General features: G+C 48.8%; 1 protein-coding gene across 4 annotated transcripts in view; it reads right to left on the bottom strand.

The window, feature by feature from the left end:
- The window catches only part of SLC24A3 (solute carrier family 24 member 3), a 470,474-nt gene that overhangs the window by 195,303 nt on the left and 257,356 nt on the right, over nucleotides 1-17,815 (bottom strand). For all 4 annotated transcript variants that reach the window (XM_082359545.1, XM_082359542.1, XM_082359543.1 and 1 more), the window contains exon 3: nucleotides 1,978-2,054. In XM_082359545.1, the coding sequence (XP_082215671.1) occupies nucleotides 1,978-2,054 (77 nt within the window). The remainder of the gene's footprint in view (nucleotides 1-1,977; nucleotides 2,055-17,815) is intronic.

Consider the following 17,815-nt stretch of genomic DNA (forward strand, 5'->3'; position numbering starts at 1 on the left):
GGCGCTAAGGCTGCTGGGGCGTTCTGGACCCGACGCAGTGCCTGGGCCTTCTCAGCCTGGTGACCGGGAAGGCGCCCTGGTGCCAGGGGTGGCAGCTGGCATCCACAGTAACTGCTCTGTGCCTGTAACTGTCCTGAAGGGCAGGAGGCTGCAGAGTCTGCTTTATCGTTTGGTATTTTTAGAGAATGTCTTTGCTGACAGAAGATCCTTCATGCCTTTTTTTCAGGCAGAGTATTGGCCGGTTGGGGTGAGTGGGGAAAGACGTTCACCAGGAAGGGAGTCACGCTGAGGGCAGCTTATGGGTCCAGAGGGTAAATATCTTACCAGAAGCCACGCACAAAGCAAGGAGCACAGAACTGGGCCCCAGCTCATGTCTGGTCTGACTCCAGAGCCCAAGGTGTGCCCACTGACCTACTCAGGTCAGGCGTGGATGGAAAAGTAAGGTCTCTGTCCCCTCCCCTGAGTCATGGTGTATGTGTGACGGTAATAGAGGCCGCTAGAAATGACGTGTGTGACTTCCGAGGCCGGGCCATTCAGGCCATGGGCTTCTTCCTTGTCACTGTGACCCTCCCTCTGCAAACCCTCAGCTGCCATGTGGAGCCACGATGGAGGGGCCACAGCGAGGTGCTCTGGTCAGCAGTCGCAGCCGGGCTAGTCCTCTGGGCACTGCAGACACGGACAGCAGACAAGGGAGTGGACGAGCCTTCTCCGAGGGCTCCTCCAGCAGCAATGGCTCCGGCCCCAGCCATCGGCGTCACCACCAGCCATCCGAATCGTCCCACCCCGGGCCCCGGATCCTGGGGTGCAGCATCCCCTCTGTGCCCTTTCTGAACTACTGACCCCTGGAACCCATGAGAAACAGAAAGTGGTTATTGGGTGTGCCACTAAATTTGGAGACCGTTTCCCAGCAATAAGTAACCAGAATGGAATTAAGAGCATTCCGGGGGAGAGTGAAGGCCACCGAGATGGGACAGCACAGTGACGAACCTAGTGGAGCATCTGCCCTGGGTCTTTCTGGTTCTGCAGCCACTCCTGCGAGACAGCCTCACCCCTGCACCCGCCCCAAACTCTCCGAATGGGGACAAGGAAAATCAAAGGCCTTCAAGCCACTGGGCCTGTGGACGAAGTGCTAGGGCAGTGGTGGATATTAAGAGCCAGAACACACTTTTATGGACCACCTACTACGTGCCATTACATTTAATCCACGAATTTAACAAATGCTTTGACCGCACCACGTGCCAGGAACAGGCCTGGGAAGGAAGTCTCGCACAAAACTACATCCCTGTTCTCATGGGGCTGATGTGTGAGTGAGGGTGACGGGCAATAAGCAAATAACTCTATAATATTATGTCACAGAGTGCTCGGTGCTGTGGAGAAAACAAAGCCGGGAAAGGGGAAAGACAGGCAGTTTACAAAGGCTGGTTGGGAAAGGAAGGCCTCCCCAAGAAGGTGGCGTTTCAGCAGAGAGAGCCCATACTCTGTCTGACCTCAGAACCCATGCCCTGGGCATGGGTATCAAGGAAAGAAAAAGCCAGGTATCTTCCAGCGTACACACCTGTGGCCTCTTAGAAACAGTACATCTGGATACACACTTCCATATATAAAATAGATAAACAAGGACTAACTGTAAAGCACAGAGAATTATACTCAATATCTTGTAATAACTTATAATGGAAAAGAATCTGAAAAAGAATAGGTACATGTATATATATACACACATATATATATATATACGTATATTACGTATATTACGTGAATCACCTTGCTGCACACCTGAAACATTGTAAATCAACTATACTTCAATAAAAACATTTTTTAAAAAGTACATTTGGAGATCGCCCTCCTTGGGGCTCACAGGCCCCCCACCAGCTATGTGAACAAGACGGGAGACTCCTCTGAGGGCACCTTTCTGCCCCCCCGACCCCCTCCAGGCCTTCCCTCCGGCCCTGAAGGCAGGGCCACCAGAGGGGTACTTACACAGAGCACGTGGAGGACCACCGCCCCCTGTCTTCTGTCCTCGTTGGTGAAGATGTCATTGGGGAACTCGTGCAGGGCTACAGAAGGGAGAGAGAAAACCAACTCAGTACAGGTGACAACACTTTCAGGGCGGGAGGTCTGGGACAGCGCTGCCATCCTTGTTCTGGTATGGGGTCCACAAACCTGGATGAGGAAAGATTACATCTTCACGTTCACAAATCTCTAACTGGAATTTGGTGTTCCCTCCAGATAAGAACGGAGGCAACAAACTGCAGCTGTGCTAGAAGCACCCAGGCTCTGCCCCCAGGAGACACATTCATGATCCTCTGTCCTGCCATCCGCATGGCTCACTCATCATTTTAGCGTGAGGGTGGCTTGCAGACCGCCACCTGTGACCAAGGGTTCATGAGAAAACACGGGAACCACGATCACGCAGGTCTAACACAGTGACAACTTCATTTCAGCAGATCAGTCTCCCTCTGTCACCTCACACATCTTGCAAACACTGAAATGTTTTCCCAAGCAGAGGTCTGCAGGCTTCAGGGATTTCCCAGGGGTCCGTGGCACACACAGGATTAAGTCCCTGCTCTAAACCGTCCCTCTGTCCCTCCTTTCCTTGTCCCACTCCTGCCCTGGCCTGGGGCCTGGGCCTCTTATGACTCCCTCCCGGCTCTCACTTCTATAACACATTGCCCTCCCCTCCCCAGGGAGTCCAGTACAGGGCAGAAACCACGAGAAATCTTCCTTTCTGCCCACTTTCCAAACCCAGGACGCTGATGGCCGCTGTGGGGCAAAGCGAAGGAGAGGGAACCCTGCAGGGCAGGCCTGTCTCTCACCCTCGGGCACCCAGAGCCCAGATTTCCTGTCTCCGTCCGGCCCACCGTGCGCCTGGACCTGGCCGAACCTGCGCCCCACTCCGTGGTTCTGAAGATGACAAGCCCCGCCCACAGCCGCGCTGCTCCTTCCTGATGTGCCCTTCGTCTGTATGAACCCTCAGCGCCCGTGGGATGGGCTGGCTGCTGACAGGCCGGGCTGGGCAGAGACGGAGGCTCTGAGGGCAGGACGGCCACACAGACTTGTGCAGAGTTGACAACGGCGCACGCAGTGAGCTCTGCTCCTGGCAGGCATGGGCCCTGCACTTCGCACCCACTGTGCCTCTGACCCGGGACGGAAAGCTGCCGCTGCCGCGCTGTAGACGAGGAACCCGAGGGGCAGCCGGACTGGACACCATCCTAGAGGGTCCACAGCGAGGACCACGCACCCAGCAGACGGGCCGGGGCCGCCCTCACTGCTGTGATCCCGGCTCCCGGCATCTATTTGCCATCTTACTCCACCCGGTGACCTCTTCCTTCTGGGGGCCCCTCCAAGCAGGGGACCTGGTCTGATCTAACTTCTGCCTCCACACCCCAGAGGGAAGCCGGTGGGCTGTTTGTTCCTTTGCGTTTCTCTGTGCAGCTGCCATGGGGCTTTTCAGCGCCGGGCAGCTCCCGGGTAAATGTGACCATCCCATTGCCCACCTACCCCCAGAAGTGCAGACTGGTTGGTGGGCCTGGTTACTGTATCGATCAGGACAGCCATCATCCCGGGGAAACTGAAACCAGGGCCTGCCCTGTGATGGGCGCCACGCAAAACATTCACGCGTGGGGACCGCTTACCATCAGCGAGGAGGAGGTGGGAAAAGTGAGGGGGCATCGAGGTACCTCTGGTGCTGATACACGGAAGCCAGCTACTTTCATCCCTCCTACCCTACCCTGGCTGAGGGCAGCAGGTGAAGGGAGTGAAGGCCACGGTGCAGGCAGCCTTGTGTCTGCAAGGCGCCCACACCGTGCCAGCTCCGTCATCCCTGCCTCTCTACCAGGACCTGCAGGAATGGTTCGATCAAGGGTACTATGTCAGTATGTGATACATTTATGTTTTGAATCCAGGCATTTTGGTTTTAAATCCCCTTGGCACTCGGCAGTGAGTGGAATGACCATGACCAGGTGGGTCCTCTGGGCTTTGAGTTTTGGTAGGGGAGGGTCTCGGCGGAGGTCTGGATGCCCAGCCAACCCTGGGACCTGGCTGGGGCTCTCGGACAGGACCAGGCTGAGGGCTGTTCCCTTGGATGGGGAAGGACCCACGGAGCCCAGTGCTGAATGGGGCTGAATGCTGTCCAGAGTCCTGGCCAAGCACGTGTTGGGGGTGGGGTGGGGACGGGAGGGGGGAGTGGGCGTGGGGACCACAGCACTCTCCTTCAGGCTCCTCCCTCCTTACGGCTCAGGGACCCTCCTCTCTCTCCCTCTGGGGAGTGGGAGGCTTGGCAGTGTCCCCATCTTGATCTGCTCTTCCTGGCCTGGTGCCTGATTCATCACCAGCCGGAAACTCCTAGTCCTCTGTCAAGGGTGTCTCCTCCTGTCGGAACCCATGACTGGCCACGAGAAAATCGGTGAAATTCTCCGTGAGATGATCCCAGTGTAGCAGCAGGGGGGCTGGGGGCTGTGAGCAGAGCAGCTGGCCCTGCCGGACCTCCTCACTGAGCTGAAGGTGGCTGGGCAGTGGCTGAGACAAAGCGTGGGTGTGTCGGGGGTCAGCTGGGGGGAATGCAAGGCAGTGGAGAGTTAGTTAAATGCTTTCGAATTGGTTTGCTTCCGAACAGCAACAGAATTCTTCTTTGGTGGCTCCCAGGCGTGTGGGAAGACCGGCCAGGAGAAGTATGCCAGGGAAGCCTCACCTGACACGGTTCCCACTCCGACCGCCCCTTCATGGCAGCCCCTCTGAAAACATGCATCGGGCTGCCGAAGAAATTATTACAATGATGCACACCTTGCAGAGAATACTGCAGATATTTTATGCTCCCTCTTAGAGATACATCATCTTTTGGAAAAAAGTCACGAAAAGAGATTTAACAACTGAGCTGGGGCTGTCTCCTCTTGCCCTCCAAGAGATGAGCTTCCTTCATAGGCGGGTCCCTCCAGAGCAGGCCCCCAGACAACAGTTTGAAGGCCAGCAGGTGATCCCAGGAGAGGAGTGGAGAGGTAAGATAAGAAAGGGAAGGAGCTGATACATAGGCTCAGACTTGCCAGGGCCCCTCTGGGAGACACTACAGAACATGCCCCGGGGCTATACATGGACACCCATCCGTCATGTTTAAGGCTGTCTTCAACACTTTAGGGCAGACCCTTAACACTTCTGCTCAGCTCTGCACTGGCCAAGTCAGGTGTGTTCCTGGGAGCAGAGAAGGCCCTAGACAGAGTCACAGGCGCATCAAGAAACCATCCTCGCGCGTGGCGTGGTGATGCCTGCATGGCCTGCATGGGGTCTGCAGGGGACACCCATGATCCTCCAAGCGCCCTTGTGAGGGAATGGAAGGGAAGAGGGACAGGGTGTCTTTATGAATAGGAGCAAGAGCCCCTAACTTGCTCGTGCATAACTGGCGTCAGCACGGAGCGGCGGGGCGTGGGGCGGAGGTGGCAGAAGGAAGACCCTGGGCCCGGGCCTAAATGTCTGGGTAAACTACCGTTGTGCTGTGCCTTCCGAGTCCAGCATGGCAGTGCCTGAGTGTTCAGAGTGCACCGCACTGAGCTGCATTGTAACGTGTTCTTATGTTAAGCATCGAATCCACCACGTTAGAATCTTATCTGGCTCATCTGCAAAGGGCAGTAGCAGACGACCCTGGGCACAGAGGATGTGACTCAGGAGCAGCCCTGTCACCAGAGACCCAGTGGGGCAGCAGCTTTGTTGGGGGGAGGCCCCCAGTGCTCATGACTTATCTCATCAGCCCCTCCTATGCACCCCACACAGCGTCTACCAGTACACACACTGCTATTTCACGCAGCGTTGCTTTGTCCAGGTTCTAAAGCAGTTTGGTATGATGGTGTTTAATCTCCCTAAGAAGGGGTCAGCCTGGGCCCAGGAAAGTGTCCTCAGTTGGGTATCTGGAGCTGTGAGGTTCACACCCAGGCCTCCCACAGTGTGGCCTTTGTCGACGTGTCACTTCCCCTCTGCGGGCCTCAATCCACCTTTTGGCCCATCTGAAAAATGGCTGCGGTTCCTCGTCTCCGCTCCCTCCGGTCCATGCGCACAGTACGGTCAGTGCATACAGCAGGTGCCTAATAAGTGTCCGCAGGATGAAGAGAGGGGACTGGGACACTGACCGGGGATGGAGTGAGTCAGCCTTCCCCGGCTGGCCCTACGGTTCAAGAAAATAACTGCCGGCAGTGGCTGAGCTTGCTTCTCTGAGGCCGAGCAAGCCCCACCTGAGGCTGGCACACACTCAGACACGCCCCAGAAACGGCGCTTTCAGAAGAGCTGCAGTTGCCCAAGAAGAGTGAACGGAGACAGGGTGGCCCGCTAGACTGGAAGACTCTGCCCAGCACTTCTTGGCCTCAGTTTCCTCATCTGTAAAACCAGGCGGGGCCTGCAGTGCCTCCCGCAGAGCTGATGGCGGTACTGATGCCGTCCCAGCCACCCTCCACTTGGTGGTGCTTCTTGCGTCCAAATTCAAAAGAACCAAGGGCATTTCTTAAGGCCTGAGCTAGGATGCCCACCATCGTTGGGAACTTAACGTTATCCGGGGACTGTTGGTTAGATTTCATGTAAGAACCCACCATGGGGAATCAGGGCTGGGTTCAGATCCCACCTATACCACTCACAGGTTATCTTTTCTCCTCTCTGAGCCCACCTCCTTCATCTGTGAGATGACGTGTGGATGCCATCCGTGCAGTGTTGCTGGGGAGAGCACAGACAGCGTGTGTGAAACACCTCCCGCCATGCTTCCCGGGTACCTATTGCATCTCTTCCTAATTATAATGATGGTGGCATGCTGCCCGGCAGGGGGCCGAGGACACATTCCTCCCAGTGTTGGTGTTAAAATCCACCAGTCACCAACTCCTGCCTGCCTGGCCTCTTCGTCTGTTTCTCCAGGGCGGCGTTCAGCCCGAAGGAGCTGCGTGAGTGCATGAGCCTCCGGTAAGTGCTTCCCTGTTCGGGCTGTTGGGAGCCCGAGAGGTTCCCGTGTCACGCTAGGAACAGCAACACATCCAGCTGAGGGTTCCCCCAAACACCTTCAAAATCCTCAAAGTCTCTTTCTGCTCCTCTCTCTCTCTCCCCCAGTTTTCTTTCCAGTACATCTTGCCAGCCCCCGGGGCCGGCAGAGGCAAGCAGTGCCGTTCCCATGGAAACCACAGAGCCTGGAGGGAGCGGATTCCCCTTACCAAGGCAACGGCAATCAGCGGCCTGCTTCTCTCTCCTGGCCGCTTTCCTGAGGCCTGAGTTTGATGAGTCTAAATGGAGGTTTGAAGGGGATGGAGAGTTTTTTGGGTTTTTTTTTTTTAATGCAGCAGGGGATTTCAGGGCATCTTTAGACGTACTAATTACGTATTGATCCAATGGAGCGGCCCAAAGTGAAGATCAACACACCTGAAAAGGCCAGGCTCCCTTAAAACACCGGAGTGAAAGGAATCTGTGCGGCTGCAACCAACACAACGCCCTTCTCTCATCCAGGGTTTGTTTATCTTTTTAATCACAAAATACCTAGAGCATCTTGATTGGCCCCTTGGGGATCGCACCAAGAACTGGGGTCTTGACACTGCCCAACTCCTCCCTGGCAGCAATGGGTGACCTCATGCTTCTCTTTTAGACGCTTTGATCTGTCCTGGTGCTCCCCCACCCCTCGCCCCCATGACGCCTGCACCTCCCTGGTCCCCTGGCACGAACACTGGGGAACCCAGTCTGCCAGGTGTGGTAACACTTAGCCTCCCACAGAGCCTTCTCGACCCTCTTTAGGTGGCCCTGTCATACTGTGTGGGTACCCAACACGTGACTTTCCAACAAACTGCAGTCATACCTTGGGCTCAACCACCCTGTGAGCTCCCGGAGGGCAGGACCTCTCTCTGGGTAGCACCCACCAGGTCCGGGTCCACGAAAGAGAATGACAAATACCAAGTGAATGGACTCAGAGAGCCCTTCTCCCAGGACACAGCTTTTGTGTACACCCAGGACAGAATTATTAGCTGAGAAAGGACACTGGGAGGGACAATTCAATAAAACACCCAACAACCGGATTCCAACTTGGGTGGCCTTTCAGCCTGTGGACAAATATCCCATTTCTTCCTGTTCCAAGACCTGGAAGGAGCACACGTGTAGGCCCGCTGCATGGTTAGATGGGGCCATGCCGTATGCTTTGGTTAATGAAATGTGAACAAAACGACAGGCTGTCTGCCCTTTCTAGGCAGACTTTCACAGCCAGTGTCTGACTCACTACCTTGCGCGTTCTTGGCTAAGCCTTCATGGAAACATCTGTCAGGATGAATCTTCCATCAGCCTGGTCCCTGAGTAACTGATATCAGAATCCCATCCCCCTGATGTGCACATTTGGTAGCATGAGTAATAAACAGCATTTGTATGCTTCTTAGCCACTGAGATTTGGGGCTGTTTGTTACTCAGCATATCCAAGCAATGCAATAGCAAACATGTCCTCAGCATCCCTAGAGCATTTTGCACGTGAGGCCTCGAGGCAACCTTTGGTTTCTCCTGTCTTCTCCACTAGACTGGGGAAGGGTGGGTAAGGTTGGAGGAAATTTATTCTTCTTTGTATCTCCTGTGCCTACCTAAGCACCTGTAATAGAACAGTTGCTTAATGAGTGTTTGTTGATCAAATGAACACATTTGTCATGATTGAAGGCCCCTGAACAAAATTACCTGCAAAAGAATCTGTGAAAGTGGATGTATCCACACCTTGAAAAGTTTCAGGCTCACCTCACACCAGTCAGAATGGCCATCATCAAAAAATTTACAAACAGCAAATGCTGGAGGGGTGTGGAGAAAAGGGAACCCTCCTACACTGTTGGTGGGAATGTAAATTGGTACAGCCACTATGGAGAACAGTATGGAGGTTCCTTAAAAAATTAAAAACAGAACTACCATATGACGCAGCAATCCCACTCCTGAGCATATACCCAGAGAAAACCATAATTCGAAAAGACGCGTGCACACCAATGTTCATTGCAGCACTATTTACAATAACCAGGACATGGAAGCAACCTAAATGTCCATCAACCGAGGAACAGATAAAGAAGATGTGGTACATATATACAATGGAATATTACTCAGCAATAAAAAAATAACAAAATAATGCCATTTGCAGCAACATGGATAGACTTAGAGACTGTCATACTGAGTAAAGTACGTCAGACACAGAAAGACAAATATCATGATATTGCTTATATGTGGAATCTAAAAAAAGGGGTACAAATGAACTTATTTACAAAACAGAAATAGAGTCACAGGTGTAGAAAACAAACTTATGGTTCCCAGGGGAAAAGAGGGGGAGGGATAAATTGGGAGATTGGGATTGACATTTACACACTACCATATATAAAATAGATAACTAATGAGAACCTACTGTATAGCACAGGGAATTACTCAATACTCTGTAATGGCCTATATGGGAAAAGAATCTAAAAACAAAAAAAAGAGTGGATACATGTATATGTATAACTGATTCACTTTGCTGTACACCTGAAACTAACACAACATTGTAAATCAACTATATTCCAATAAAAATTAAAAAACAAAAAAAAAGAAGAACAGTTTCAGGCATTTCAGGCTCAGTGAGGCTGAGCAGAACACAGGGGTACAAGGGGGAGCCTGACGGCAACAGGAGGGTGCAGACTGCTGTGAGGTCATCAATGGAATTTGCGTCTCATTCTAAGAACTGTCAATAACAATGGAAAATTTATTAACCAATCAAAATTGTGCAAAAAAAAAAAAGTACTTATTTAGCCCTTACCATGCCTACTCTGGGTACTGTACTTAAGCCCAGTCCCAGAAAGATAAAGGATGCACAGTCCTGATCACTGAGGATTTAACAGATGAGTGAACAAAAGGTTAAGGTGGAAGCAAGGGAAGCCTCAACTCTGAAATCACACCAATAATGTAAGCGTCCTGAATTGAAGCACAGAACTAATCTTTATGGAGCACTGTAAATATGTATTTACCACTTTTTCATTGCTTCTATGGGATAGGAATCATTATCCTCAACTTATAGATGAGCAAACCAAGGCCCAAAGAAGGCAAGTAACCAGCCCATGTTCACACCATGTTCATGGAAGAGACGTCATAGTTGAGGTCTGACTTTCTAGCATGTTGGTTCCTCTGTATTAGAAAAGGCAAATGGACCATTTTTTTCCCTTGACTTTTAAGGGTGCAAGTCCTCCCTTTCAAAAGCCAGAAACGAAGTCCTGGACTCAAATGGGTTGATGTGTGTGTGGAAGCAAGACGGTGGATAACGTCTCTGTGAAGGAGGATGTAACACGGGTCATGGTAACCAGAAGCCTCAATCCAGGGCCCCTCAAACTATTACTCAAAAAGGTAGCAGAGCCAAATTCGCTGACAAAGGTCATCTCAGCCAAATGCTTATGTGGTGACATTTGCTGACCACAGGAAGCCAGGGTTTTATAAGAGCCTGAACACCTGGATTTGAAGCCCTCCTTCACCACTCATAGGCTCTGTCGCCTTGGAAAGAATTCCTGAAACTTTTCCAGTCTTAATTTCTTAATGTGCAAATGAGAGAATGAAAACAATAGCAGTTTATACAGTTATTATGAGGATTAATTGTGATGATACTTATGAAATATGTAGTACCTAGAATCAGGTAAGTAATGATTAAATGGTAGGTCCTTTTACTCTATTAAATAATGGAGAAGGAGAAATAGGGACAGGGGGTGTTTCCCAAGGCATCAACGCCCTGCCCACCTTCCTGGGGTCCTACCATTTTCAGTCTGGGTAACCGCCAGCACTTGCATCTCTTTGCCTGAGGGCTTTCTCCAAAGCTGAGGATGGGAGCTCTGCCCAGATCCTGCAGGCTGGATGAGCTGGAGAATCTCTATGTCTCTTTGCCCCAGGAGAAGCCCTCCACCAAAGTCTGATGGGAGGTGGGTGTATAAGTACCCCAGCTCCCTCACTGCTTGGCTGAGAGAACTGAGGCATATTCTGTGCTGTTTGCTACAGTTCTCAGTGGGATTAAGCTCCAGCTGCCCAGAGTGACAACTGGCTTTGTAACACTCCTTTGATTGGCTGCCTTCCCTTCCCTGTCTCCTTTCCGGACTCCGCTATCTAAACCATCTCCAAAATAAACCTGTACTTGAGTTTGCCTGAGGGCCTACTTCTGGCAAATCCATATTTAGACAGAGGGAGCTAGGACTTTTGCACTCGTGCACCCTTCCATTTCAACAAAGGTTAAGTCTTTCCAGCAGAGAATTCATCTATATTCAGGTGAATTTTCCCTCCAATAATGGCCTCATTTCCATGCATTTATAGAGAAGTGATGCATCCTGCATTATCAACAGCAGCACAGAACCCCCTCCCTCCTGAACGCAGGTTGGGAGACAGTCTTTGCCCCTTTTTCATGGTGCAGAAGTTGATCCAACACCCATGACAAGCTCCTTGATTTCCACTCCAGAGCTCTTTTTCTCATGTCCATATTGGCAAAAGATTTTAAACAATCATCCCACAAGCTTTTCTCCTGGAAGGGAACAGACATTCTTTGCAACTGAAGAACCCCAGTCATTAGTTACATAGAATTTTGGCCTGGCAGGGCCCTGAAATGTAATTTGATGAACTAGAAACATATTTCTTTATCAATAATAAAACACCAAGGCATCCATGCTGCTCAAGTGCCTGAGCCAGCAGCTACTGTAGAAAATACAGTGATCCCATGAATAATGCTGTGTTCTCAGGCCACAGGCATGGCCACAGAGGGAAGGAGGCCTCTTTGCAGAGGCAAGAGCCTACCACTCACAGTTGTTGCTCCTGTGGGATCATCACAGCTGTGTCAGTAATGAATTCTTATTAAAGGAAATGAAATATTTATGGTAAATAGCAGTGTGGTGTTCAGAACTTTATGCTCTCCTTGGGCTGCTCTGTTCCTCAAAATGCCCCTTGGTGCCAATGGCAGAGACAGAACATTTGGATGGATGAACTGGGGTCTGACCCAGGTGTTGCATCTCTCGTGTTGCCATGTCTGCTTCTCGATCCAGAGAAATACAGACCAACAAGTGGGTTTCTGATGTATGCAGAAACCCACTACATGGCTCCAACACACGAGGGTTGGAAAGAACGTCCATTCCTTCTCAGCACCCTTGGAGAGGATGAGGCTATGTGAAAAACTTTCTTAGGAGAAATGTCATTAAAATAGTTATTTTTGAATGTAAAAATTCCCTACAGGAATCTATGTTGAAAACGTTCACTCTTTAAGCATTTATTCTACTGAAGATGAAGTGTGCATGCCAAATGACTGGGAGTTTCAAAATCAGTGATTTTTTAAAATGTTAACTCATCACATTTCAGAGCTAGAAGCAACCTTTAGTGTTCTATTGGTCTATAGATGGAAAGGTAGTTAGCAGAAGGATTTGGTGAGAAGCACTGTTAAAAGTTCTCCTCTGCTTCCCCTTTTAAAACCTGCTTTCTTTTTCTCCATGATGTTATTCCATGATCATCAATTTCAGGGATAGAAAGTAGATCTCATCTCATATGTTCATCAGTTGATTGGTAATGACTGACTGTTAGGCTGCATCTTGGATGGGGTTCATTGTGGTAGAGCATCGTGATCTGCTAACAATGTCTGCCATGGTTATGGGAAAGGAAACGGGGGCATGTGTGCTTCTTATTTCCCTGCACTGAAGCTTTGCTGACAAAATCCTAAAAAGAAAGAATAACTGGCCCTTGTTACTCCTGGTAATAGTGATAACAGTCATTTCCTTTGATCTGCACCTGATTTCCAGTATAATCCATTGAAAAGCTGGAGGGAGATTAAAAGTGCTTCAATAATCAACTATATCTCAATTAAAAACAACATATTCAGAACTCATACTGAAAAAAAAAAGTTTCAATATGATCGCTCAAATATGCCAAATATATTCAAGCAAATGTATTAGGTGGCTACCCACTTATAAAATATTATCTTGAAATCTAGTCTATAATAATGAAATAAATATCTAAGAAAACTCACAGCTAGTTGTAGGAAGAGATGTAAATAAATAGACAAACTATTGGCTAATTCAGTTGGCAAAATACAAGCTGTATTTACTCTTAATTTAGTATTTGGCAACCCCTGGACTCTCCTTGAGGGAAAAATGAAGATGTTACCTGGAGGAAACCATTTTCCCTTTATGTTACCATACATTAGATACTTTTGACAATTTACCTATGGTTTGGGGTCAAAACACTCAAGGATCTTCTAGTTACACCAGAAACTCTTTGAAGGGTAGACTAGAACTCAAGGCTTTTTTTGTTGGATCATTAAGTTTGTGCATCCAAAGTCTAGATTCCAACTATCATGGATCCATCTTTTGGAAAATATCTGTCACTGAATATGAATGAAAATTAAGAGGACTATAATTAATCCTAAACAAAAAGTAATTCTTATAGCCATTTCTCTCCATTTTCTTAGCCCATCACTGGGCTCAAGTAATGGCACATTACAGCTTCGAGTGAAAGAGACTCAATGCCTTTTGATTCCACAATGGACTTTGTTCTCCAACTAGGCTCTCAGGGTATAGACCAAGGGTATATATGAACTGATGACAAAAAAGATATCTTAAGAAAGCCTTGTCCTGTCTTGTATTTAGCAGAGCAAAACTAGCCACAGTTTGGATCAGGTAGATCAAAGCAAGAGGATCTAGAATCTACTTGAGGTGTGTCTAGTAATTTTTGACTGTATATTCGACTGTACAGATGATGCACTGAGGAGACTCTGGATTCTGCTGTTTTCCTCTGAAGAGTGTTGAGTTTTGTTGGAGCAGAAAGTTAAATTAGTGGTGGGTCATCTCTGGTGCTGGTCTTAGGCTTTTTTCTAATAAAGGCTATTTTTATTATACTCTTAGTCCTGATATACGGTCCTTAGGTTTTCAATGGAAAGTCTGAGCTGTTTAAGCAACCCTCTTTAACTTTGGCGACTTGAACTGCAAACTCTGTCTCCCCAGCGCTGGTAGCTACTGAAATCTCTACTCGGCAGTTCCAGCCTTTCAGCTGCTGTTCCCCAGGAACTGCCTGGAGTTGCCCCGAAGGCATGCACAATTTTGGGGTCAGTCAAGAATTTGAGGGGAATTTATATGCATGTTTTGGGCTCTCCATCTTTGAATTCTTCCCTTCTGGGATGTCCCCCAAATTCCAGCTGCTCGGGAGCTCCTCACTCTAATCTCTGATGTCTCAGCCCAATAAGATCACGGGTGTAGCTCTGCTAGAGCTCTATCCTCACGCAGTGCACATCCTGGGAACTTGCACTGGGAAAAGCCAATGGGTGTGGCCCTCGCACAGTGTGGTTCCCTTCTCTGAAACATCATAAACCCTCCAGTCTCTGGCTTGCTTTATCTATTCACTTTCCAGAGCTTTTAAACAATTGTTTTTCTTTATTCTGTTCAGAGTTGATAACTGTTCCTACAGGAGCATTAATCCAATGCATCCAATGATGGGAAGTCAAGTCCAGAATATATCCTAGATCATAACCTGCTGCAGAAAATTTCCAGTAAACTAAATGCACGTGACATGTTCCCTAAACTTGCTACTAGCCGCATTAAGTCCTCCATGGAACTAATGCAGCCCGAAATAACTGTGTGACCCACTGGTAAATAGCATGCTGGGGAAAGTGAAGGTCACTGGATGGGCTGGCAAGTTATGATGAAAGGGCTGGGAGGTGACCTAATTTCATACCAACTCATATGGTTAAACCAAGGATTGGACATAGTGCACTCAGTAAGGTGAAAGATTCAGGAAGAGATCCTGCAGGCTTCCAAAGCCCTCAGCTATAAATATTTCAAGGTCAAGGCGCATCTGTGGCAGTTCTGATGTCTCTGAAGGTGATGCCCAAAGGCTCAGAAGCAAGAAAGTGTGTTAGGAGGCAAAGTGATATCAGAAACCAGTTACAGCCAAAGCAGGGAAATCACATCCCACTTTCCTTTTGGAGTCTGGAGGAATACGTGTTCCCCAAAGTGTCAGATTTTGATGTCGTACATGAAGCTGGCAAACTGGAATTCACAGCAATAGAAGGCAGGTGTTTAATAAAGGCTTTCCAAGTCCAGACTAACTTATGAAGCTTCAGAAACAGAAAAGAAAGGTAGGCAGCAAACAAACTTTTGACTAAATCAGGCCATTACATAAAGCACATAAAAGTAGTAATGTTTAATTTTTTTTTAAAGGAAGAAAAGGAAAATTCTGCTCAGTTCCTGAGTTGGTTGAGACCAAACTCATAAATAGCAGAACGTGTGTTAAAAACAAGGCAGAAGGAAAGGTTTCACTTTGTTCTGGTGTCAGAACTCCCTCACATTCTCCGTGACAAGTCAATGACTGCTTGCCCCCTTCAGAGTCTAGGATTTTTTGTCATTTCTGGCTAGCTTGTGTCTTTCTATGTGCTTATATTTCATTACAGGGTTGGCTGGAGTTGAAAACAGTCAAAGAACTCCTTAAAGAAATCCACATGATTATTTTGGGATAGGAAGATGCAGAGGCGGTGGCATAAATTTTGTGACGTAATAAACTTGGTGATGTAATAAACTTCATCATGATGTCACAGAGGCCAGAGGCAAACGTACGCATTTACTGTCATAAACCAGGAAAAATCTTGGGCCCATTTGAGGCAAAGGCTAATCAAAGGCAATGAGCATCCTCTCTCCACCCCCACCATCCCAGGACTGTTTTAACACGTACTTAAGGATGTGGGCCTGCAGCTCACCTGGCACACTGGATGGGTGGGTAGGGTGGGATGACTTAGCAGACTTTCAAAGGATGAAAAAGAAGTTCATATCATTACTTCTTTGACGTTTTCTCATGTAAACACCGAATTTGGGAGCATTTCATATAGATCGATGGAGAAAATCTACTAAAATAATTTTTTAAAGGAAAGACCCTTTTGATGTTTGAGATATGTATTTTTGGGGGGTGGGAGGGAACAAATAATATTATTATTCTAGGATCGACTCCGATGTTTATGTTTTCTTGCATCGCTCAAATAAATATGACCAGACTGTCAAACTTAACTGCGTAAAGATCTCTGATGTCCTAGGTAACATAAAGATGAGGAGATGGGCAAAGGGGCTGCTTTTTCATCTGAAGATGGAAATGGCAAACTCCTTGGCAGTCCTGGACCAAGGAAACAAGGTCCGTCATAATCACCGGCTAATCTAAGAGGCTGGTGGCCAGGTGCCTACAGGTGGGAGGGCTGGCGAGAGCTGTGTTATCTATGACCCAGAAGCAGAGCAAATCAAGTGGCTTATTCTCAGTGATTTCAAGCAAATGGTTCTCTCCAAGGGTACAAGGTTCCTTTGAGAATGATTCCAAGACCAAAAAGACTCTGATTTCTTTATGATCACAGATGCATCCTGTAATGCTAGCAGGCTTTTCAGGGACACAGATGTACACACAGACGTTTCTCCATCCGTTTAACTCAACAATGCATGGCGTAGTTATTACACCCACCGTGCTGGTCTAACTCCGGCAGAGGATAACCAGGGCGCAGACCACACAGCCTTGCCCTCCTGGAGTTTGCAGCCCGGTTGAGGAGGCCAGATTTAAGTGTGCAAACACACAAAATGGAGGACAATAGAAAGCAGGCTATATCCCCAAACATATATGTAGGTATATATGTGCACACACATATGTGTATGTGTATATGATACAGATCAATTGCTGAATAATAACTATCCAAAAGGTAGCCGTCTAAGACAACCAGAACCTTTTATCATTATGGCTCAGGACTCTGGGGGTTGATTGGCCCCAGGTAAGTGGTCCTCACCTCCCCACTCACACAACTGCAATGACCTAGTGGCTGGGACTGGAAACATGAAGCTCCCTCCCTCACTGCCCTTCTGGCACCTGTGCTGGGGAGACTCAGACACCAGGGGCTGGAACTGTTAGGGCTCCTGGGCACCCCTCTCTTTTCCTCAGGGTCTCTTCAGCCTGAGGGCTTCTTACACGGGCTCAGAGCTACAAGGCACGTGTTTCAAGACAGAGACCCAGGAGGAAGTTGTACAGCCCTTTATGACGGATCCTGGGAAGTCACACAGAGCATTTCTACCACCTTCTGTAGGTAAGATGCTTACAAAGGCCTGACTGCCCTGATGGGGATGGGGCAGTAGGCTCTTTGTCTAGATTTTTGGTGGGGGGTTGGGGGACGGACAGGATTCTGGAAGGACAAGTGGTCCTGGAGTTACTGTTGCAGCCATTTGGGAAGATGAACTCTGCCACTATTTCCCTCTGTCTGAAATGATAACTTTATCTATAACTACATTAATAATTGATCTGTATCTACATGAACATGGATTAGAGAGTAGGCGGTATTTGGGGTCAGGAACTAAAGCGCCCGCGTGAACCAGAGCAGTACGTAAGGGCTGCACGGGGTGAATTAGTCCTGAGTGGAGCCTTGAAGAAGGGGAGGCCGTTGAGGATGGCCCTCCAGGTGGGGAGGACTCAGAGACCAAGGTGTGGAGGTGGAAGGAGCACAGTCGTCTGGGTTTTAATGAGGTGGGGACTCTTCCATGTGTTTCTCCCTGAATGAAAGCCAAGTTCTCCAGTGGAAACAGTAGGAGCTATTCATGCATGACGAGGTCATTGCTTCCCTAATGTGACCTTTCCTAATTCTCATGGTTACCCGCACAGCTCTGTGCTTTACAGAGAGGGAAACCGAGGCCAGGTTCATAAAGCAAGCGTGCCCCTGGGGCAGGCCCTCTAGGGCAGGCGCCCTTTCTTCTCCACCACAGTAGCCTCTTCAGAATCCACGAGTCAGGGCTCAGCTCACATTTCCCCAGGCTCACAGAGATCAAGCACATGCTTATGCAAACCCTAGCTTTGTTTTTTCCAAAAGAAAAGA

The sequence above is a fragment of the Balaenoptera borealis genome (genome assembly GCF_965194805.1).
Source record: "Balaenoptera borealis genome assembly, chromosome: 16".
Classification (NCBI taxonomy): Eukaryota; Metazoa; Chordata; class Mammalia; order Artiodactyla; family Balaenopteridae; genus Balaenoptera; species Balaenoptera borealis.